This window comes from Apis mellifera, linkage group LG8 (assembly GCF_003254395.2).
Source record: "Apis mellifera strain DH4 linkage group LG8, Amel_HAv3.1, whole genome shotgun sequence".
NCBI classification, from domain to species: Eukaryota; Metazoa; Arthropoda; class Insecta; order Hymenoptera; family Apidae; genus Apis; species Apis mellifera.
Window position 1 is genome coordinate 11,656,927 of NC_037645.1, and position 25,281 is coordinate 11,682,207.

At 20.3% G+C, this 25,281-nt stretch overlaps 2 protein-coding genes across 4 annotated transcripts; one reads left to right on the forward strand and one right to left on the reverse strand.

Annotated features, from left to right (window-relative positions):
- The first annotated feature begins 238 nt into the window (after nucleotides 1–238).
- Nucleotides 239–11,478, forward strand: LOC551263 (monocarboxylate transporter 13). 3 transcript variants are annotated; one of them, XM_026442342.1, is made up of 7 exons: nucleotides 239–377; nucleotides 8,113–8,369; nucleotides 8,497–8,623; nucleotides 9,385–9,564; nucleotides 9,883–10,046; nucleotides 10,360–10,773; nucleotides 10,852–11,478. In XM_026442342.1, exons 2-7 carry the CDS (start codon nucleotides 8,156–8,158, stop codon nucleotides 11,388–11,390), a joined length of 1,638 nt encoding a protein of 545 aa, XP_026298127.1. In that variant the 5' UTR covers nucleotides 239–377; nucleotides 8,113–8,155; the 3' UTR covers nucleotides 11,391–11,478. The 3 variants fall into 3 exon arrangements, with proteins under 3 accessions (XP_026298127.1, XP_006568577.1, XP_006568578.1); XM_006568514.3 differs by having other exon boundaries at nucleotides 10,360–11,478; XM_006568515.3 differs by lacking the exon at nucleotides 239–377 and adding an exon at nucleotides 5,303–5,500 and having other exon boundaries at nucleotides 10,360–11,390.
- A 5,767-nt stretch (nucleotides 11,479–17,245) lies between these two features.
- LOC409912 (regulator of G-protein signaling 7) lies at nucleotides 17,246–24,115 on the reverse strand. Its single transcript, XM_393403.7, has 13 exons — nucleotides 23,964–24,115; nucleotides 23,420–23,570; nucleotides 22,541–22,766; nucleotides 22,338–22,434; nucleotides 22,207–22,257; nucleotides 21,345–21,500; nucleotides 20,643–20,866; nucleotides 20,168–20,394; nucleotides 19,916–20,029; nucleotides 19,709–19,834; nucleotides 19,089–19,275; nucleotides 18,820–18,912; nucleotides 17,246–17,551 (listed from the first exon to the last, which is right to left on the reverse strand). Exons 3-13 carry the CDS (start codon nucleotides 22,757–22,759, stop codon nucleotides 17,486–17,488), a joined length of 1,560 nt encoding a protein of 519 aa, XP_393403.3. The 5' UTR covers nucleotides 22,760–22,766; nucleotides 23,420–23,570; nucleotides 23,964–24,115; the 3' UTR covers nucleotides 17,246–17,485.
- Nucleotides 24,116–25,281: the final 1,166 nt, after the last annotated feature.

Genomic DNA, 25,281 nt, shown 5'->3' on the forward strand with positions numbered 1-25,281 from the left:
TGTCAGATGTTCAATAGATAATTTTACATAGAACACTGCGATTTATTAGCTCGATCCTTGAAGATTGTTTCACGAATGAAGATGTTTTGATTTATATTATACCACGATATGCTAACCATTTTGGTTTGGTTAAAGCCGAGGGCAACCTTCGGGTGTCCCTCCGCCACTAGCTTGAGCTGGACTGAAAGAAAAGGAAGAGGGAAAGGAACGAGTTCTTCAGTGCCTGTGCACAGTCTAGTTCAAGACTCACGATGATAGTGAACGTCCCATGAAGATTCCTCCGGCCGGGTTGCCCTTCTCTGCCTAAACTAGAAACTAGTGTTACGGAGCGTCTAGTGGACCGACTACCGTTTGCATAGGTCGCGGAACCTCTACAGGTCAGTGCACGTTTATCATTCAGATGCGGCTATTATTCGGTTATTGTCTTCGCAAAATTATCGCATTGTCCTATGATTTTTAATATAGAATATGAAAATTAATTAATTACTGGAATTATAAATTGCAAATTTATTCAAATTTATACGAAATAAATAATTTATTTTATGTAATAAATATAAAAAAATCCCGATTTTTAAATTTCGATACATTTATTGATTCTCGGCAACATTTATGTTTTAAATATTATCTTGTGATACTTCACAAAACTAAACATAATTCAATTTAAGATTTTATAAAATTAATGATTTTTTTTTAATATATTTCTATAATATTTTTGTAAATAATTTTCGATTCTTATTTTTGTTATCAATATTATTTATTGTATTAAATAAATTTGTTATTATTTTTTATTAGTTATTCTAAATCTTTATTTTTATTTCAAATATTATTTAATTAAATCTAATACGAGAAACTTGTTATTGAATCATAAGTATATACTTTTTCTTTTTATTATATGTAACATAAATTTTATAATTGCACATAAAAATAATATTGATTGAAAAACTATTATTTAAAAAAAGAATATTTAAATTATATATATAAAAATTTATTTTTGCAATTATATAGATTATATATATATAAATAATTGCTTATAAATATTTCAAATTAATTAAATGATAGAATATTAACAGAATTTTCAACAGTATTTTTTATATTAAATAATATTTAACAATTTATTATTTTTATTTTTATAATTCCTAATTTTTCAATAGAAGGAATTTTATTTTAAATTAATAATTTTTTTTATAAATAATAAATTAATAAATTTTTAGAAAAAATTTAAATATATAATAAATTAATAAATTAATAGGAAAAAATTATATGTAAAACTATTGTAATTATAATATTGTTATAATATTGCATAATTGAATAATAATTTTTGTAATTTTTAATTTTTTGAAGAAAAAATTTTTGAAGAAACGAACAATTAAAAAATTGAAAAAATAAATAAATTTTTCTTTTATTTTAATTTTCAATTTTCTTATTGTAATTGAATCTTTTAAAAGTAACGAAATAATTAAATGATAAAGTAACATTGATTTGTTCGAATGATCTTTATAGAAATAATATATTTAAAACTGCTATTTAATTTCCAAGAAAAAAAAGACAAACAAATAAATTATACAATTGAATCGACATGTGATTTCAGATTTCACGGTAAGATAGGATAAAATCGATGTTTTTTCCTAAATGATCGATCCATTGCTTTTCTATTTAATAAAATACTATTTTTATGCGAAAGCGATGTTTCTATCTTTTTAATGATGTTGAAAAATATTAATATGCGCATGCATATTACAATTAACACGAGTTTTCAAGGAATTCGATATTTAATGACTCTATGATTTACCTGTTTGCTGTTTAAAAAAAACCTTCGTAATATTGTGAGCAATACTAAAGATAGTCACCGATTAAATTGCTTTTATAAACAGTAAAATCCAAAGATCTGGCTAAAAATAATCTTCCACCAAAGCATCATATAAAGCGCCTGTAAAAAAATCTTTTATTGCAATTTCATCTGTCCCAAAAGAATCGATGGAAATTTTTGTATAGCAAAACAAAAAAATATAATAATGTTAAAGATTTATGATGATAGAAATTCTGATGACTCATCTTTCCCCCGTGTCTTCCTAAGACAAGACATCTTTGTAAGAGGAAAATATTAATGTAAATTGTTGGTTGACTTGAGTTATTGGATGATTACGATAACAAGCACAGTATGACTAATAACTTGCACGTAAAATATTCTTATTTATTCGTAAAGCTTTAATGTTTAAAACGTATGGTTTTTTTTTTTTTCTTTTTTTTTTTTTTTTTTTTTTTTTTTTTTCTTCCTTTTACGATCCGTTGTTTTCTCTATTTCTTTGCATTGTTTCCTCCTATTTTTGGTATCGTTTTTTTATAACTGCAATACTTTTTTTTACGATTTTGTACCATTCTGTGCCACTTATTGCAATATTTTGTTTGTTATTTAGTGTCATTTTTCATAATTATAACGCTATTTTTATGATTTGATACCATTCGACATTTTTATTATTGGTAATATCGCTTTTTACCATTTTACATCCTTTTTCACAACTGTAATAATTTTTTATTATTCAGATTTTTCCTTCACTTCAGGTTTTTCCTTACTTTTTTTTTCTTTTTTAGTAAACTGCTTAATCTAATTTACATTATTTTTTTCATCATACTTTTTATCACGACTTACTACTATTTTCTTCGACTATAAACTTCATCCTATCTATATTTATTATTATCTATATTTATCCTTTTACATTTTTATTTTTTTACTAAGTTTTACTAGTTCTTTTATCTAGTATCTAGTTACTTAGTTACTAAATTAAAATTCACTTATCTATTTATTATTGTTACTTATCTTATATATTATTTGTATTGCAATTTAATTAATTTGTTTACCTTAAAAAAAAAATCTATTATTTCTTATTTCCATCATTCGTTTTAAGATAATATTATCTCTTAATATTTAAATATTAATTGCTTATAATAACGAACAAATATATATATGTATATATATTAATTCAATGATCAAAATCGAAAACGTGGGAATATATACATATTTAATGCCCGTTTAACATCATTGTTAGAATACGAATACGTTCGAAAGTAAAAACTCTTTTGCGAGTTGCTCTCGAGAGTTATTTCTTGTAAATGGACACTGCGTTAAGAATGACTGTCCGACAATAACTTTCACTCTCAATAGTGTCCACTTGTGAAAATATTCTCGAGAGTTTTACCTCTTCGGTGTATTCGCATCTCTTTTTTTTTCTCTCCTCCTCCCCCCCCCCCCTCCTCCTTTTTTTGTTTTAGAGATTTCTTTTTTTTCTTCTTCTTCTTCTTCTTCTTCTTCTTCTTCTTCTTCTTCTTCTTCCCTTTTGCCAAACGATAAAAACCTTAGAAGCGGATGCGGCAAGTTTAAGGTCTTGGATTTTTATCGAAATGAACCCGGTGAAGAAGAAGAAGAAGAAGAGGCTATTTTTAGATATCCGTACTTAGCAATATCAGCACATTTACGGTATAAGTTGCAGGACTTGTTTCCGCGTAAAGAGTCCATAAGAGGTGCAGAGATAGGGATATTTAAGAAGTTTCTTACATTCTTGGAGGTCTGTTCCAGCGTCACTTAACGTCAGTAATTTAAAATCTTCGTATCGCCCAAGGCATTGCCGCTAACTTACAGTGGTATTTCCTCTTCTAACGTTATTTGACCTTTATGAAAAATGATCCAACAATTGTGCTGCTAGACAATACATAATTTAATAACTTTCAATAATAATTGAAAGTTTTACTTAATTTCGCGATATTTTTCCATTTTTTCCTTTTTAAAATTTTTATATCTATACAAAGGAAATAATAATCTTTTTCTATTATCTTTATTAAGAAAACGAAATATTTTTTATTAATAAACTTGAAATTTGTATTCGAATATATATATATTCGAAACTTTGTATTGAAAATAAATTCGAAAATTCTATGATATATATATATTGAATAAAACGATATGATATATTCATTTGAAATTTTTATATATTAAATTTTCACTAAATTAAGATTGCATTAATTTGATTTTTCAAAATAAATATAATTGGTATAGTTCGTTTTTTTTTTTTTTTTTTTCCTTTCTTTGAATGACACGAAGATTCTTAATGATAAGCAAAATAAAAAGTTTCTTAAAATGTATCTATTAGAACATGCTTGTTCGATTGACGCGCAATTTTAACACGTGCAAGTACGTTTAGCAAAGTGTCAATTGCTTCGTGGTAATTAAAGTCTCATGTTACTACTGAAAATTTATTTCTCACGCAAGAATAACCGATTATTTAAATATCTAAAATTTTATTTGATTTATCCTTTATCTTATCGTAAATTCAAAATATATATATCGCGATGAATATTTTTTTTTTTTTTCCAAAATTTTTCCTACACAGTAACGTTAATTTCCTTCGCGAAAATAATGGCGACTTGTTCGATAATCCATGGACAATTATATAATATAATATAAATATAATAAATATAATGTTTGATAATTTTGCAAATATCGTTTATTATATGAAATAATCGTTGGAGAGAGAGAGAGAGAGGGGGGGGGAGGGGGGAGGGGGAGGGGAGAGAGAGAGAGAGAGAGAGAGAGAGAGAGAGAGAGAGAGAGAGAGAGAGAGAGAGAGAGAGAGACAGAGATTTTAAAATATTTTACATTTAAAGATTCTTTCCTGATCCGATATCCATTTTTTCACGTAAAAGTTAGAAATAATCAGAGCACGTTTATTTTACTGTTTCATTGAACGTGTGTTCTAATGAAAATGACATTTATTCTTGCCAGGTAGGTGCGTAACGCTTATTTTGCATGCAACATCACGAACGGATCATTCCAGAGTAACACTGAAAAGACACACATTGTAATTTTCTTCTTCATCGTTAATTATTCCGATACCAGCCATTGACCCGCAAAAGATGTTAACGGTTAACGTCTAATTTTGAAAATAAAATTCGTTTCGAATAATAATTATTTTATTATACGTAATAATGGGAAAATATTACTTTCTTTTTTTTTTTTTTTTTTTTTTTTTTTATAAAATTTGCAAATTAGAATATCAAAAAAACTTATTGATAACGCGTGTTAATTTTTACAGTCGAGTTGACGATAAATTATTTCTTTTCAAAATTCTTATATATGAAAATTTATATATCGACTTTAACTTACGTACGTACGTATATTACAGTGATAATGAATCGAAAGACATTATTCAATAATGATTAATATTAAAATATTTCACATTGGTCACGTAAAAATACATTACCCATGTTATCACATAACTCGCGTAAAAGTATTTACGTCTTTCTTTATATCTTCCGCCAGATGTTATAATAATATTTTTACGAATGTTTTCAGTTCTTACTTTAGTAGTGAAATGTCAATATTGAGAACAATTGCTATTGAGTACTTTTTTTAGTTATAGTAATGTCTTTTAAGTCGATCTAATATTTTGAATCGAAATGCAACAATTTTCGTTACTCACTCGACGAGTTTTGTCAGCAGCGTGAAATGGTAATATTAATATATTGGTTAATATATTGGTTAATTTAAAATGTTTTCGGTCTATAAGATTTTCATTTAGAAAAAAAAAAAAAGTATTTAAAAAGATTCGAGTTCGAATATTTTATACGTGTTTTACGTAAAATGTTTTATGTAATTAACAGAATACATACGTTTCAATATACAAGTATAATTGCAGACTTAGAAATTTATAGAAAAGTTTCTGTAAACCTCTTTTTCTTTCTTACATGCGTGTACGCATGCGCGTGTCTATATGTCTTCACGTGACTACCCATTCAACAATTGTATGTATAGTGTGTATATATATACATATATTCATACACACATACATCGTGTAATTATAACATTATGTAATTTTTCTATGATTTTTCTAATTTTATATTCTGATTGTTATTAAACAACCGTTTTATTTGTCGAAGAAAATATAACTATACATATTTATTTTACAATTTTAGCTCTGTTCCAAATACAAATAGAACACAAATATTTTATTTTCACGTTAATTCTAATATTCTATATTATTTTATTAATTTTTAGACGATGGGATAAAATGAAACATTATTTTCACGTTTGTAAAATATATTTATATAACGAAATATTATATGAAATAGATATTAAATAGATATATTTCAAATATAAATTATTTAATATTAATTTATAAAAGTAACAAAATTCTAATATTGAATTCTTTTTTAGCATTGAATTTTTTCTCTTTATAATGGTTTTTTAAATTTAGAGAAAATAATATATCGAAGGATTAATAAACAAAAAATATTATTATTGTCTAATGATTTTCAAAACATTACAAATTTATCATTCTATAATTTTATAAATTTTTTTGTAAAAAAAATTATTTTATTTGACAAAATTAAAAATATAAAAATAATGAAAAAAAATATATATACAATATTTACGAAAAGAATAAACAAAAATTTTAATGAATAATATAAATAAAAAAAACCGTTCTCTTTCATAAAGCCAGCTTCGAAATTTATAACTACAATTGAAGTTTATATGAAAATTTATGACTCAGGTAACGATGGACCCGTTAATAAAGATTAAGATAAGTACCTCAAATGGTGTTCCGTTTCGAAATTATATTTTTCGATCCTCAAAACTTGTAAATTTTAATTGCTTATAGATTTTATGAACGTTTTGTGTATTATACTTATTTTAGAAACTCTAGTCAATTTGCTATTACAATATAAAACTATAAAACCTTTGACTTAATTTTCTATAGAACGAGATATTGCACACCGTAATTAAAATTGGCTTGTTACTAACCTTGCTACAACTTTCAATTTGATTGTACGTAAAAGATCCTGCGTATTTAAAAATTTAATTTTCTTATTATAATGGAAAAGGACGAATCGAAAGATTGTAAAGGCTTGTCAGAAACACATTTTAACATTTATTATACAAATGTATATTTTAAATTTTATAGCCATATAAAAATATCAAATAAAAATTTAATACTAATAATAGAATAGAGATTATTTTATGTCTTTCACATTAATATCTACATTTGTGTTCATAAATCATTGCAGAGTGTGATTGATCAAATAATCGAATTCATAATGGAACAAAACAGGATCCACAGGATCCTTTTACGTAATATTTTTTTTAACGAATAAACAATATAATTAAGGATAATTAATTTTTTAAATACTTATTATATATTGTAAAATAAATTTGCAAAATTTCATTTATTTTTTCGAAAAATTATCGAAGATCATAGCTTAAATCATAATTCAAAGGATTTTCTTTTTCTTCACCAGGTATCCTACCAGGTATACTGGTAGGTTTACCTGATAGTATTATTACCTGTGTATTATTAACATGAAATGAATAGAAACAGTTTCATATATAATGTAGTTTAAATTATAATTCAAAGGATTTTCTTTTTCTTAACCTTAAGGAATACTATCAGGTTTACTTGTGTGTCATTAACATGAAATTCAAAGGATTTTCTTTTTCTTGGCTAGGAATCCTATCAGGTTTTACCTGTGTGCCATTAACATGAAATGAATAGAAACAGTTTCATACACATAATGTAGCTTAAATCATAATTCAAAGGATTTTCTTTTTCTTGACCAGGAATCCTATCAGGTTTTACTTGTGTGTCATTAACTTGAAATTCAAAGGATTTTTTTTTCTTAAGCTGAAATGAATAGAAACAGTTTCATAGAAGAAGAAAATAAATAAATATATATATAGATAAACGTCATATAAACTGATTATTTCAATTATGAATATCATAAATTATTTAATGTTTTTAAAAAAAATATTAATTCAAATTTATATATAATTAAGATCTATTTATATTTATCGATAATTTGGTAATAATTTAACGAAATCTTAACAAAAAATATAAAAATCTGTATTCTTTTTAAAATTATCGCTGTCGGTATTGTAGAATATATAAATTTTATTTAAACCTAATACATAAACGAATATATATATATATACGGATTTCTATATTTGATAATAAAATACTCCATCTTCATTCTTAACAAGCGAATTTATTATTAAAAATTATTAAAAACTATTATATACTTTTTTATAATTATAATTATTTAATATTATGCTTGGTTTAATTACAGATTAACTTAATCGAGCATTTTTCTCCACCTTCTTCACACCAATATGACAGTAAAGAATGCAAAAACAAAGTTGGTTCCGCCGGACGGAGGATGGGGTTGGGTTGTTCTTTCTTCAGCTCTTATTGTGAACTTCCTCATTCCGGGCACCGTGAAATCGTTCGGTGTCCTTTTTGTCGAATTTCTTCATGTTTTCAAAGCTTCTTCCACCGCTGCCTCCTGGATGCCAGCTTTATGCTATTTTTTGTACAACTCTTTAGGTAAACGATTTTTTATTCCATATTTTTTAATTATATACTGATATGAACATTGATATAAAATTGAAGTTGAATCTTAATAATATTTGCAATTATTGATATGTTATAATTATATTGTAATATTTTATAGGTCCATTATCGAGCATTTTATCAAACAAGTATTCTTATAAAACAGTAACCATTATTGGTGGCGCTTTTGCGGCTTGCGGAATGATGCTGAGTTATTTTGCTAATTCAGTTTCTTATTTATACGTTAGGTATGATAAAACTATTTTTTAAATTTTAATATTTTCATTAGTAATTGTTTATCTTAATTTATATATATATATATATATATATATATATATATATAACGAAAAGATATCCACTCTTATTTTATTTTTTAATAATAAAATTTTAAAAAGAAAAAATTCTAGAATATTTTACATAATTAAAGATTATTGTCATTTGAAGTTATTAATTTATAAAAATTATTTATTTTGATAAATAATGGAATGTAAAGTATCTCAATAAATTTTATGATATTATACACGAAATAATTGAAAACTCTTGAATTAAAAGAAATTTTATAAAATGAACTCTTCAAATTAAAAAATTCATTAGAATATATTAGAAAAAACTAAAAATCAAATCATTTTCTAAGTATAAAATCTTTTTTAAATATAATTTATAACTTATTTATGATTTCTTTTTCATTTAAAACATAATTATTAGTAATTATTCAGATTTTATTTTAATTGAAAGATAATATTTTTGATTATAAATTAATTAATTCGTTATTATTGTGTACTATTTGACTTAAGCATAAGGCAAATTTTTCATTAACAGGTAAAAAATCTTTAGTTTTAAATAAAATTATTGTTAATAAAAAATTTATTTGTTAATAAAAAAAATAAAATGAAGCACATATTTATGAAACAAAAAATTATTTTCTATATTATTATTCAGAAATTTTATATTATTACAACAAATTATTTATAATGTTATACAATATATTATAATTTTATAATTTTTATAGTTATGGCTTGATGGTTGGAATTGGAGCCGGATTAACGTTTCCACCAACGGTGTACATTGTCACTTCGTATTTTGAAAAATTACGAGGTGTTGCAAATGGCCTATGCATTTCTGGTAGTGCTATTGGAACTATCGTATTACCCCCGTTTCTGCAGTATCTTCTCGATTGTTTTGGATATAGGTAATATAATCGCTAAAAATTATTATATTCTAATTTTGTTATACTATAAATGTACATTCTGTCATCTCATTAATAATTATTATCATTTAATAAATAACAAAAAAATACATATTTCATATTATTTTAATTATATTCTATAATGTATTAATCAATTTTTTATACATATTTATTATTGTCAAAAATATAACTTATTTATATAACAATTAAATAATATAATAATTTATATATCATATAATATAAATTTAAATATATAGTATATTAACATTTATACATATTTACATATAAAAATATATATAAAAAAATATTGTTTATTTATAGAGGTGCAGTATTAGTCATGGGTGCACTTACATTGAATACATTAGTTTGTGGTTTATTGTACCATCCTGTCGAACAACATATGATTGCAGTACCAATAGAAGGAGGAATTGATAATCAAGGATTAACTATAGATGAACCAGTTCTTGATAAACAAAAGTCAACAGGTAATTTAATACAATATAAGAATATTTTTTAATCTAGAAGAATCTAAAAATTGTAAGAAATGATATTTAAAAATATATATTATAATAGATAAATATAGATATTTTTATAATATTGTATTATATAAATATTATATAAATAATATTATATAAATACTATCTGTATCTAATTAATTAAAACAAAATATATATATATATAAAAATACATATAGAAGTTTGATAACTATTTTATATAGCGATATTTGAATTTAAAAAATTAATTTATCTTCGAATATTCTTTTAAACTAAATGTAATTTATATCTGTTGATTATATAGAATCCACTATTGAAAATGAAACAACATCAAAAAAAAAAGAAAATTTCCAAACAGAAAATGCGATAAATAATCCTAAAGTAAATGATGATTTGAAAGATAAAAACGAAGATGTAACTGAAAACAAGATAAATGAAACAGAAAAAGAAAATATTTTTAACAAAGATAAATTAAATCTAGATAAAAAACAAGAACATACCGAAAATCAGAATGCGAATTCTTCATGGCAAGAAAGTAACATTTCTGAAATGAATGTAACATCCTGTAAATTAGAAGATGAAAATCCAGAATTATACAATCTATCATCAAATGAGTATAAAGATAAGAAAATACACGAACGATTGAAGACAAAAGAATCAGAAGAATTATCAGAAAAATCAACATCTAGGACATCATTATCCAAGGTTGAAGTCACAGGTAAAAGACAATTCTTTGACCTAAGTGTTTTAAAGGATCCAATTTATTTAGTAATTCTCATTTCAAATTCTACCTCAGCTATCAGCAATACCAATTTCATGATCTTACTACCTTCTTATGCCATTTCACAAGGATTTGATAAAAATTCTTCTGCGTTACTTTTATCAATTGTTTCTGCTCTTGATTTAGTTGGACGAATCAGTGGTGCTTCATTATCAGATATTGATTTTATGCCAAAGTATTATTATTTCATTGGTGGTCTTGGTACCAGTGGAATAGCTTTAGCATTATTACCTATGGCAACAAGTTATGCAATGCTTTCCTTTTTTTGTGCATTATTTGGATTATCATCAGGCATGTATATTGGAATCACAACAGTAATTTTAGCAGATATGATTGGTACAGAAAAATTAAGTTCATCGTATGGAATATCTTTATTTGTTAATGGAGTTCTTCAACTAATTGGTCCACCTATTTGTGGTATTGTATTTGAAACTGTAGGATCATATAAACCCATTTTTTTAGCTTTTGGTATCATACTTATTTTAGGCACTGCATTGTGGGCAGTTGTACCACTTATAAAGAGAAACAACAAAAAAACTTTGCAAGATGTATAACATTTCATAATTATTAGTTTATTTATATAATAACAGAATATTGCACAATTTTAAAAAATTAAAAAGTATTATTTCTTTTAACTGCCATCTAAATGTTAATTTTTTTACAAAAATCTGTCATTTTAAATAATTTATAATTATAAGTTAATCTTTTTACTTATAGATGTATAATAATATATCATTATTATTATTATAGTATTATTATTATTTGAAACATTGATATAATTTTTATATGTACATACATGTATAATTAGCAATTTATAATTTTTAATCTTATTTAAGAAGCGAGATTAAAAATAAAAATATTAAGATACAAAATATATTCATAAAATTCTACTAGTATTAATAATTAGTTATTAGTAATAATAATAATATATGTTACATAATAATAAATTATGTAATATATGAAATTAATAATCAAACTATAAAAATATTAAGATAAATAGAATGATATGTTATAATAATATGTAAATCGTATAATTTAAAATTTTTAATTTTAATTGGATATAGAATAATTCTCCCGCTATTAGATTCAAAAACAGTATTTAAATATCGTAGCGGTCCGTTTTTGTATACAATAATCTATTTATAAAGATATAGAAATAATACAGTAAAATCGCTGTTCATTAATTGATCAATAACGACAATTATTATAATAAAGATAATAAGATATGTTTTGTAATGTTCACGAATATTAGAAATTGTATACAAACATAGGATTATCATCGCAATGGCATTTTTGATCATGCTTGAATCATTCTATTTATGAAATTAGAAATTTATGAATATTTTAATGTGATACAAATTTAATTTTTATTATTAATGTTTATTATTTTTTCACATTTATTATTCTGTTTTTAAAATTTAATCATTATGACTTAAAAAATAATGGAAAATAATATTGAATAATATTGAATGAAAGCACAGTTGATAATTAAAAAAATGTTAATTTTTAAAATTAAAAAATTCTCAAATTAATATATTATTCTTATTTCAATTTTAAAAAGAAATAAATTTATCCCTTTTTTTAAGATTTTATAATTGTACCAAAGTATTTTTTTAGTACTATTATTATCAATCTTTAATAATTTCTTGGTACTTAAATTTAACAGTATATTAATTTCATCTGACATTATAATATAATATTATATATTCATATGTTTCAAAAAATCATATACTAAATAAACATTAAGTAAAATCATTATTGTGCAATATTTCTATTATATTTTTTAATTATATATATATATATATATACATATATATATATTCAATAATATATATGTTAATTATAAACAAATATTCTATATTGATGGATTTTTAAAGTTCATAATTTTTAAGAATTTTTTGTAAGAAAAAAAAACATATAGTTATAAATATTTTAATTATTTAAAAACAAAAAATGTAACTTACTATTATTCACAAAAATTATTATACATTGCACTGACTAAATCTAAATAATAAGTTTATCATGATCATTTATCAAGTTTAACATGATCATTTTTCCATTTTTTATCATATAAAATAAAAAATATTTTATATACATATTACAAATTAATAATATTACATTCAATCATAAATCATTTAGCAAGTTTATATCTAAATATATTTCTTTTTCGTAAGTAGTTTTTATTTTGTCCTATTTTACCTCTTTCATATATCTTGTTCTATTCTCTGTTTTAAAAATAGTTTTTCCAGTTAATAATAAATCTATAATTATTAAAAATATCATGTTAATGTCATAATTAATAATGAAACTGTAAAAATTGAGGATTTTGATAGAATGAATGAATTATAGGCATGATAGATCCGTCTAATAGGCATTTTTGTAAACTACGAAATATATACTCGAAATATATGTAAGCATTGTTTTAGTATTGAAAATTGAATATGTGCATTGAAAATTTTAATTAATTATGTATTAAATACTCAATTTTTTTTATTGATATTGATTATAAATTCTCATCGATTTCAATGATTTTTGAATTATCAACATTTTGAACAATTTTTTTCTTTGTATATTATTACCATTTAGTTTTCAAGATATTTGTAAAAAAAAAAAAAGATTGTTTCTAATTTCATAGAATTTTTTTATACATATATATCCGTGCACATAACATGTGATTACTTATTCTTATTAATGTAAACATGATGACAACAAGTATATATATTCAGGATTATTGTGGATTTAAAATATCTCAAATCTCAAAAAATTACAATGAATATCAATATCACTTTTTATCTATCATTATAATGTCATAGTCATCTAAGAATTTTATATTTTATATTATATTATATTTTATTTTTGTTTTCCATAGATTTGAAGAATCTGTACGTATTGATATATAGTAATATGGCATTGGATTTGAGATATTTTGGTTCCATCATAATTCATAAAAAAGTTTTTTTTTTTTATACATTTTGAATGTCATGTGTTACAATATATTTATAGAAATAATAAATAACTGGTGATTTATGTAGTCATAAAACTATATTTAAAAAAATTTTATAAATAGTAACAATTTTTCTTGCAAATATTTAAAACCAAGGGATGATAATATACAAAAGAAAATGTTGTTTAAAATCTTGTCCATAATATATTTAAAAATGATAAAAATCGATGGACTTAAAACTCTTCTATTCCGTATAATTATTTTCTATATTTATTATAATTTAATCATTTATTATCAATGAATCTTTGCACATAATCTGATAAAATTATTTTTATATTTTTTTTTTATATATAAAGTACGTCACGTTGAAACATTAAACTTTTTAATTTAAATATGTACTTATTAAACATTATATTGGTTTTTGTAACAATATTATAAATAATATAATTTAAAAACAATTTTTATAACTCAATAATTTATATTTGAAATAATTTGTTAACTGTAATATAAATACAATATATATACATATATGTATGTATATATTGTAATTATAATTAGATCGAATTAAAAAAATGAATGTGAAGAAAACAAATAAGAAATACGAGAAAATATTATCATATGTATTTTCTATCTAAAATAAAAAAAATTATGCTGTATATAATTTTTTTACATACATATATATTATATAAGATATTTTAAATACATTATGTACTAATATTACGTATAATATTTACTCTTTTGCATACTTATTAAAAAAAAAATTTTTTATATTCCTTTTTTTATTTTTTAAAAATATTTTCATGCTAGTATTTTTATATATATTATTAAATATGATAAAAAAAATATAATTATCAAAATATTTATTAGTTAAAATTATTATTAGTGAAATATTTTTATACACGGATACACATATATTACTATTGCTTATTTAAAATTTAAATTTTATTACGATAAAAATTTGTTATTTATTATCATGAATAATATTATTAATTTTTATATATGATTCATAAACGTTTAAATATTATAATAATGTGATAAAATATTTGAAGATATAAAATCCTTTCAAAAATTTTTAAACTTAATTTAAATTAATTTAAGTATAATTAAGTATATTCTTATTTCAATTTTGTTTTTTATTATCTATTTTAGTTTATTATCTATAACTTTATAGTAATTAAAATTTTATTAAAAATATTTGAATAATCTTTTAAGTTTATGATTACAAGATAATAATAATAAAATATAATTTTAATTTAAATATCCTATATGATAAATAGGTTTTCATCTTTCATTTCAATTATTGTTTAATTATTGTGATTTTTAACATATATATTAATTACATTTATGTTCCTTATGTTCTGTTTATTTTTTATTTTCAGTATTAATATTTAGAAGTATGTACTGACAATTGCTCAATTTTTTTTTTATTTTTCCTTATATAATATTTTATATGTTTCCGTCTATGTAAAGTATAACATTGTAATGATCTAAAATAAATTGTATTTTATCAAAAATAGTATATTCGACAAATTTTTATTCTTAATAATAAAATATTAAAATTATAATTATTTGATTATAGTTATTAGACTAAAGATATACTAAATATAATCAAATATTCAATATAAAACACAATATGTCATAAAAATAAATATTTCTTAAATTAAATTTTTTATATTTTCATATTTTATTATATATCTTCCTTATGTGTATATTAGAGATCTACATGTATTTAAATATATGTGATATAAATGAAATCGAACTTTAATTCGTGTAATTTTTATGGATATTTATGGATATTTTTTAAATCATAATAATACAAATATATTAGTCTATATATATATTAGTTTTATATGTCATAAATTTTATATATCTTAGTATTTTAATTTTATATTCAGATATCGAAGTCAAAATCTTTTGAATATATAAATCATACAGAACAAATGTAGATAAAGAAAACTAATATGAAGAAAGAGATAGAAATAGGTTAAAAATTAAGACATTAACGCCATCTTTAGAATGTCGCAAATAAAATATAATACAAAGGATAGTAAAAATAATAAAAAAAGAAAAAAGATAGATTAAAAATTAATTGTTATTATTTTCTTTTGATTAAAAATATCTTTTGAAAGGTAAGATAAGTAGAATAAGAATTGATCGTTAATACTATCTCTTGATTACTAAAAATATCTCTTTAGAGAATTATCTTTAATATTTAAGAGATGGCATTAATAGTCAATTTTTATGCTCTCTATTCTTTTTATAATATTTACTTTTTTTATCTATGAGTTTCATTTACGAGACTTTAGAGATAGCACTAATTTCTCTAATATTTATTCTATCTCTGTTCTTTTTTTATCATTTCTTTTCCTTTTGTCTATATTTGCTTTTAGTGATGATAAACAAGATACAAAATGTTAATTAAAGATATTTTCAGCATTTTTCTCTTTTAAAAGAAATTGTAATTTTAGGAAACAAATAAACTATAATTTGAAATTAATCTTTTATTTATTATTAAAAGCAATAGAGATATTGTGATCTTGAGAATTAAATTCTATAAATATATCTCTTAATATACACACTTAATATATGTAATAACATTGTACATTTTAATTAGAGAACAATAAATATTTTTTGAAAATTAATAAATGCTAATATTATTGGATAAAAATATATGTCACTATTTTTTTTTATATTATATTTACAATATATTTTGTTATTCTAATATATATTTGATTTAAAGTACATGTTAATATTACAAGATTACAAATAGTTATGAGTAATCTCTCATATAACACGTTTTTTTTACTATAGATGTATTTTTCTATTCATGAAAAATATAATAGATATGAAAATAGGTGTGTGATATTCTATTATTTCTTTTTTAAATAAATAATGTAGAGTTATAAGCATCAAAGGCATACAGAGTTATATATTCATACGATAAGGATTATATATCTTAATATTTGATTTTTCAATTAATGTCGCATTGACATATTTTTTAAAATATGAAAGAATATAATAGAATGAGTGTTTTTATTAAAATTTTATTGTATAATATATCATCAATCAATCATTGTGTTAATTATGTATCTTAATTGTTATAAGTTGTTATCTAATAATAAGAGAACTTTTTTATTTAATAAAAAATATTTTAACGAAACATCCATATGTGTATAATTAATTTTTTATAATGAAATATGAATTGTCAACTTGAATATAACTTCAAATATTTCATATTCGAGAAATTTTTGGTAATTTCTTTTTTAGAATTCCATATAAAATTATTATTTTACGCGATTGTATTGTTTATTTTAATTTAAACTACTTAAAATGCGAAAAAATATATTAAAATTATGTAAATAATTGAACATTGTAACATGTAATCTATAAAAAATCTTTATAGAATTTTTTTATATAATTTTAAAATTTTCTTCTTATCAATAATATATCTTATAGAATAAATTATTTATGAAAACTATTTCTAAGCTTATAGAATGATTTACTATTAATTTTCATAAAATTTTTGTGGAAGCAAATAGAAATAAAGCAAATGGAAATCGTATTAAAATTGAATTTAAAATATTTTACATACTTACTCTTAGCGTAATAATTATATTCCTCTTCAAATCGATTTGAACATGAAAATATAACACAAGAATTGGAAATATTTTCAAAATCATTTATGAAAAATTTATAAGCTGGTAATTATGATGTGGCTGTGTCCCTGCGTCCACTGAACGATACGATAGAACGAATACCTTTTACCGAAGTCTGAAATAATTGAATAAAGGATGTAATTTTATTAGAAGATAATAATGCTACGATATTTTTCCTTAGACTAATTCTATAAAATATTTATAAGATTCATGATTTTACAACATATTACAATTTGGAATTATAAATATATGAAATACAATAAAATATTTTTAAAAAACAATAATATCAATATATTATAGTTATATTAATACTAAAGACAACAATGATTATAGCGAAGATAACAATAATAATGATAATAATGATGATGAAAATCATGAAATGATATCAAAAAAAAGAGTATCGAAATATATATTAGAATGAGTAATAAACAATTAGTTTATACATTAAATAAAAAATAGTTTTTAAAATGTTCTTCATCTCAATTCTGTAAACCGTTTTCATTTATTAAGTATAAACAATTATTTTTATCAATAAAAAAATATAGATCAAAAATTATAATCATATAAATTAAATATATACATATATAATATATATATTAATAAAATTTAAATAAAAAATTAAATCTCTATTTTCATATTTAATCAATAAATAATATATTCAGTAATAAATATTAATATATATTAATATATATAATATATTATATAATAAATTAATGAAAATAATAATAAAAATGATACAATATTAATAAAAAAATTGTATTTAAAAATTAACAAAAATTTTGAAAGGAAAAAAATATTTACAAATAAAAATCTATCAAATAATATTCCCGCAATAAAATAATAATTCCTAAAATTAAATTAAAAGATTAAAAGATTAAATATTGAATAAAAATAAAATATGCAAATAAAATATAAGAAATATCAAATTTTAAAAATATTGAAATAATAAATATAAAATATAAAATATAAAAAATAATAAAATAATAAATATAATATTATAATAAATTATAATAAAAAAATTATTATATAAAAATATATATATTAAATATTAGATAAAAAATTAAATTTAAATAATAACGATAATGAAAATGATGACAACGACGACAATTGCAATAACGATAAGCATAAAAGCAAAAACAATAAAGATGTTAATAATAATGCTGATGATATTAATAACAATATAATCACTAACAACCTTAAAGATGACAATATATTCATACTTATTTCTATAAATCAAAATAATGATGTTAGGAATAATAAAATAACAATTATAATAGCAATGACAATTATAATAATTGTAACTATATTAATAATTATATAAATATTACGTGCTATTTATATAATTTAATATGACAAAATATAATTCATAAATGATATATTGACCTTTTTCTTCGAGCCACTGAGAAAATCCTTATACATTTCCGATCGAAGATACCTTGAGTAACTATCGCTTTTCATCAGATGATAAACGTGTGCCTAAAATTTAATATCATGGAACATTTTCATAGTTTGTCCATTATTATTATTTTTATTGAATTCTTTATTGAATTAAATTTATTCAGTCTAAATATTTCAATATTTTTTTTCGATTTATATATTTTTGCAAAATTTTTTTTTAATTGTGACGAAAATTTTTTGTTTGGAATTTGTACCGCTGTAATGTCGAAACACCATCGATCAGGTTTCTGTAAATGCTTCTTTGTTATCTCATAAGATTGAGAATCAACATTAATTGGACAACTAGCATCTGGACCCAAATATTCATTCCAAATCTCGTTCACTTTATTCTTAACTTCTTTTTGAGGTAATGTTTTCAATTCTTGTACGGCTTCCCAAAACCTAATTATATCAAAGAAAAATTTATTTTCAATCTATTATATATTATGCATATTTTATTTTAGAAAAATATTCTAGTTTCAATCATCAAATCAAACAATCTGATATTTTCAAAATAATTATAATATAACTATATAATTATTGTTATATATTATATTATATATTTATATTATATATTATAAATTATTGTTTTATATAAACATTTATATAAATATAATAATTATTATTAATTAATAATTTAGCTATTAATTATATATTAATTAAAAAAAATATATAAAGAAAATATATATCAAAATAAATATTAAATTTTTCATTTTTTATATATTATATATGTTTATATATATATATATTATTTTAAATATGATCATCTAAACTAGAATTCTTTTTATATTAAAATTATATATATAATTAATATATTTATATACTACTAACTTACTTTAGATTTTCACTACTAAATTCTTTGTCCAGAAAACGTATAAATTGTTCTCTACCAATAGGATCTTGTAATAATTCTTGAAGACTAAAACCCCATCTTTTCACTCTTCTTGTTGATATTTCCTTACTATTTAATAATATTATAATAAATTTACATGTTAGTATATAATATTAAAGAAATAAAATATAAATTAAGAAATACACATACGCTAATTTTTCTTGCTCCCACATTTCAGAATTATCTGATATCCATGGATTTGTGAATTCAGGTTGTATGAAAAATGGATCATACTCTATATACTGCTCAAAATATGCAATCAAACTAAAAAATAATCAAAAAATAAAAACATATAAAAATAAGATACAGTTTAATCAAATTAATATAGTCAAAAAAAATTTTATATGTATAAGTATAGCAAAATTTTAATAATATTTAATAAAATAATTAATATTTACTTACGCCTCTGAAACTTTTGAAACTTTTATATTTGATCTATCTAATCTAGCTTTTAATATTTCAATCTCTTTATTTAATGTTTCTAATGAAGATACTGTATATGATTCTGAATGAGAAGGAATGTCAGTATTAGCCATTTCTAATTGTAAATGTTTACTTAACTTTGGGAAAGGTTTATAAGTACGACATGCTTTCTTAATATCCATTTCTGTCGTATTAACACATCCAGGCTAAAATAAATTGTAATATTATTATAATTCAATTCAATTTTTAGATAGAAGTTTTTCAAGAAATTATTTTAATGAATATTCTTGCCAATTCCTGGGAGTTAAAAATAATATAGATAATTAGTTATGTTTCCATTATAAAACAAAATAATAATTAATATTTATAAAAAAGTTTAACCATTAAGTTTCATTACCCAATTTTATATATTATATATTATATTATTGGAGCATAAAATTTTATGAATTATTACCATTGGTCTATATACATCCCAAAAAGCTCTTTCTTGACTATCTAATACCTTTCTTTCTAATTTATCTCGTTTTTTATCAACTTTACTTTGTGCTTCTGCTTGCATAAAAATAAATTCCCATTTTCTTGAAAACATTTTTTGTAATTTAGCTAAATTTTCAGCCTCATAATCTGCTAATTCTAAACGTGTTTTGTTTTGCATTGTGCGTTTACATAAATAAACAGCTGAAAAATAAAATTAAATATATATTTTTTAAAATTAATCATTTGTAAAAATTAAAATAAAAGAAATATTTCTATAATATTTCATATATTAATTACATAATTATTGAAATTAATAACAATATTCATAAGAGATATTCATAAGAGGCTTTTTTTAATTAAATATAAAATATTATAATTAATATGTAAAATATTAATTTTTTATATATTTTGTATTATATTGGAAATTTACTTTAATAAAATAAAATTTATATTTACATAAAAATAATTTTTTTCATTTAAATCACGAACAAATTTTATCAAAATTATAACAAAATATTAAATATTTCAATATAAATGTTTTTAAATTTAAAGATTTTAAAATATTAAATTTTGAATTAATGTTTTATTAATTTATTTATTTTCATATGTTAAAGTTCAAAAATATATAGTTATAATTTTTTATTCAAAATCTTTTCTAATTATATTATAATTTTCATACCATAATCAGTATTTTCTGGTTCCCAACAATTTGATGGCCAAAAATATGGTGTTTGAAATCTATAGAAAGTATTATCATTTTTTACGGTAAGGCAGTGGTCATCAATAGGGAAGAAATATCCATGAGATGCCATAAGATGTGCCACATGAAGTGCCTCTATTATATTAATATATTTATCATTAATTAAAATTAAATCATCTTTAAGAGAGAAAATCAAAGAATAAAAAACATTTAAAAAATAATATTATTTACATAATTAAATTATGTATCATCATTTATATAATATATTTAATAATTATTTATATAATAATAATAATTTATATAAAAAAATAATATAATAAATAAATTATTAAATAAATAATAATCATTTATATAATTTATATAATATAATCTTTTTTTATTTTTATTAAGTTCATCTTTTAAAAAATTTAAAAAAATATAATTTTAGTATAATTTTGTATCTTTGTTTAAATGAAACTTTTTATTTTTGAGCAAAATTACAATTTTTGAAAATTTGGATTTGTTTTCTGCTTTTTGCTTTATTTTATAAATAATTTTTATTATTATATTAATTTTTGTTCTTTTGAACTTAAAAAATGAATTTATTTCTTTTTTAGTGCAATTAAATAATAAAATACTATTTTGAATGAATTAATGATTCTAAATAATAACTTGATAAAAATTTATTATTTTAAACATATATTAAAATTATAATTGAAAACAAATCTAAAAGATTATTAATTAATTAATAATATAATGAATATTTAATGATTAATATACTATATTATATAGTATATTATATATATATACTATATTATATTTATAATTTTTCCTCTTATATTTAAGTTTAATGTTTTAATACCTTGATCATCTATAGCCATGGTCTTCATCATCCATGATATTAAATCTGTACCTAAAATAATAATTAATGATATAATAAAAAATAAAGAAAAAAATCAATAAAAAGCTTTAAGTAAAATTATGATATATTACCAGTAAAAACAGAAGGTGTTTTTGTCATAAAATTTTTTACTGTTTTTACTGGAACACCTGTACTTTCATCTGACATTTTTTCTACAATAGCTTCCATCTGAAATACGTAAAAGTAAAAAAATAATAAAATATATTTACTTAATGCCTTAATGCCTTAAAAGATTAATAAATTAAAATATAAATATAGAAACATAGAAACTTACTTTTTGATACACAAGATAATTAGGTGTATCTTCGGCACATGAGGCAGTGATGTGATATGTGGGACTAATTGGAGATTTGTCAACTGCTTGGCCATTTTGATTATTACATTGATTTATCTGATTATCTCTATTTCTATATCGATCAACTGTTCCTCCAATTTTACTATTTTCACTTGGTTTTCGGCGACATGCCGATTGTTCAGAATTCATAGTTACCATATCCAAGCTAAATAAATATTTTACAAATTTTATCTTAATTGCACTTACATTGTTTAGTATATAAAAAAAAATATTAATTATATATTACAGATAAATTAATTTTGCTTAGAAATTTAATTATTTATACTTATTATTTTTAAATAAAATATTTTAATATAACTATTTAAAAATAATATAAATTATTTAAATATAAAAAATTAACTATTATTTTAAGAAATAAATATGAAAATAAATGTTAAGTAAATAATATTAAAAAATATTATATTTGCATATAATGTGTACATGTTACATGTAATGTCATGTAAAATTATGTATAATTGACATATATATATATATTAATAAACATATTAAAATTATTCAAATAATATATATAATAGTGATGAACAATAAATTTAAAAATTAAATATACATCTTTTTATAAAAGAATTACAAAAATAACGATTTTATTATTTGCATTTATATTGTTTTTTTAATATCTTCATCTTTTTTATTTTAAATTATCAATTTAGTATTTTAAATTAAAGTACGATTACAATAATACTATTTAATATTAAACCACAATATAAAATGATTATTATGATTAATAATTTATATATTCTATAATTATTTTCAAAAAAAAATTATATATTATATATTTGAGAATATGGAGATTACACTTACCTCAAAAAAGTTTATTTTCCATGATACAAATAAAAGAAAAGCATTTTATTTACATTTATATTTATCAAGATCTAAGCCAATAACCAATAATGTGATTATTCACTGTTCCAAAATCATTCCAATTACACATTTCACTAAGATGAGGCAGAAACTGGAGAAAAATATATATGTATATATATAATATATCTTTAAATACATTTTTTTTATTTATTTATATTATTACTTTGATATTTTACTTTCACATTATTATTCTATATACATTTATAAAATATTTAATTAAAAAACAAAAACTTAAAAATTTAGTTTAGAAAAAATTTAAGTTAATATAAAAAATAAAAAAATATAACAATAATTATAATATTAATTTGTTAGTAAATTATATGTATTTAATTAATTGGTTTTACATTAATCAAACAATAAAAATTAAAAGTTTCTTTATATCTTTTAAAAATGATCAGTATATTGTTAATAATTTTATTATTAAATTTGATTTATACAAAATTTCTAATTTAATAAAAAATAAAATCATTAATAATAATATTACCGATTCTTTGGAACAAAAACCAAATGATAAATTGATCAACAATGCCAATCATTCATTTTCATTTTCATAAATGATTTTTTTATAAAAAATAATGATCTATTTTCTTATATAAAATAATATATGTTAATAATATTTCACGATTTATTTCAGATTTTATTTTTTAAAGTTAAACTATATTTCTAACACAAATTTTTTTTATTACACGATCAATATTTCAAAAACACAAAATATGAACATTTATAGTATATGCACAATTTAAAAAAAATTGTGTCTATCTTAAATAAACTAAATATTCAATTGATAATATAATGATATGTATTTTATTTAAGTGAACCAATAATAAATTGTTTTTGCTACGTAAAATAAGATATGTTTTACTATATAAACGCAATTCCTTTATATATATATATGATATATATATCATATATATATACTTAAAGCGCGACTGCGCGTACAATTTCTTGGTGTGAAAATAAGAGAAAAAATATATATAAATATTTATAATACAATAATAATAATGCAAAATAAAAAAAATTAATTTTAAATATTAATAATTTATAATGTTAGTTATTGATATTCTTTTTAATATTATATTATTTGTAATAAATCAATAATTTTGATTTAATTGAATGAAAATTATAAGATATTAAAATAAGATATATTAAATTTTTAGTAAAACATAAAACTCTAAAGTATTTAAACTTTAATAAAAATATGTTTGTTATGTATGAATATCAATTAATAATATGTAAATGCTCGGTATATATTAATAAGATTATTAAACATATTAATTAATAAACCATCTTTATTGTTTTATTTCTTAATGCGATAAAATTCTTAATAAATTCAATTCCTTTTCAATATATAAATTGTACATAATTAACTTCACAACATAAACGCACATTTTTGATGGAGTGTATTCTATGTGAATTTGTGTTGCGCTCGCACGCATATATATATATACAGAATAATTACAATAATTATAATTTAATATTGCTAAATTAATAATAATATTCAATAGTTTTTCATTTTTATTAATTTATAAATTTCATGATTGAGAAAATAGCTAATGGTTAATTGTTGCTTTTTTGATTCTTCATAAAATTTAAGAATATATCAAATAAAATATAATTATATATATTTAAAAATTACCAATTTATTTTTTATTTTTAACTCCATAAAGTTTTTATTAATTATAAAATAATACTTTGGAGTTTTAAGTTATAAAAATTTCATTATCACTTTTTAATGTATGAAATTAAGTTTTATCATTATGAATATATAATACATATAAAATACAATGTAGATATGAAATATA

What these genes read in the sequence shown, in the direction of transcription:
- LOC409912 (XM_393403.7), bottom strand. Translation starts at nt 22,759, where the DNA reads ATGGTAACTATGAATTCTGAACAATCGGCATGTCGCCGAAAACCAAGT. An exon ending in AACACCTTCTGTTTTTACTG is followed by an intron (nt 22,258 to 22,337) that starts GTAATATATCAT and finishes TTATTATTTTAG; the next exon opens with GTACAGATTTAATATCATGG. An exon ending in GGTGTTTCGACATTACAGCG is followed by an intron (nt 18,913 to 19,088) that starts GTACAAATTCCA and finishes ATTAAATTTTAG; the next exon opens with GCACACGTTTATCATCTGAT.
- LOC551263 (XM_006568514.3), top strand. Translation starts at nt 8,156, where the DNA reads ATGACAGTAAAGAATGCAAAAACAAAGTTGGTTCCGCCGGACGGAGGA. An exon ending in TTTTTTGTACAACTCTTTAG is followed by an intron (nt 8,370 to 8,496) that starts GTAAACGATTTT and finishes AATATTTTATAG; the next exon opens with GTCCATTATCGAGCATTTTA. An exon ending in TGATAAACAAAAGTCAACAG is followed by an intron (nt 10,047 to 10,359) that starts GTAATTTAATAC and finishes TTGATTATATAG; the next exon opens with AATCCACTATTGAAAATGAA.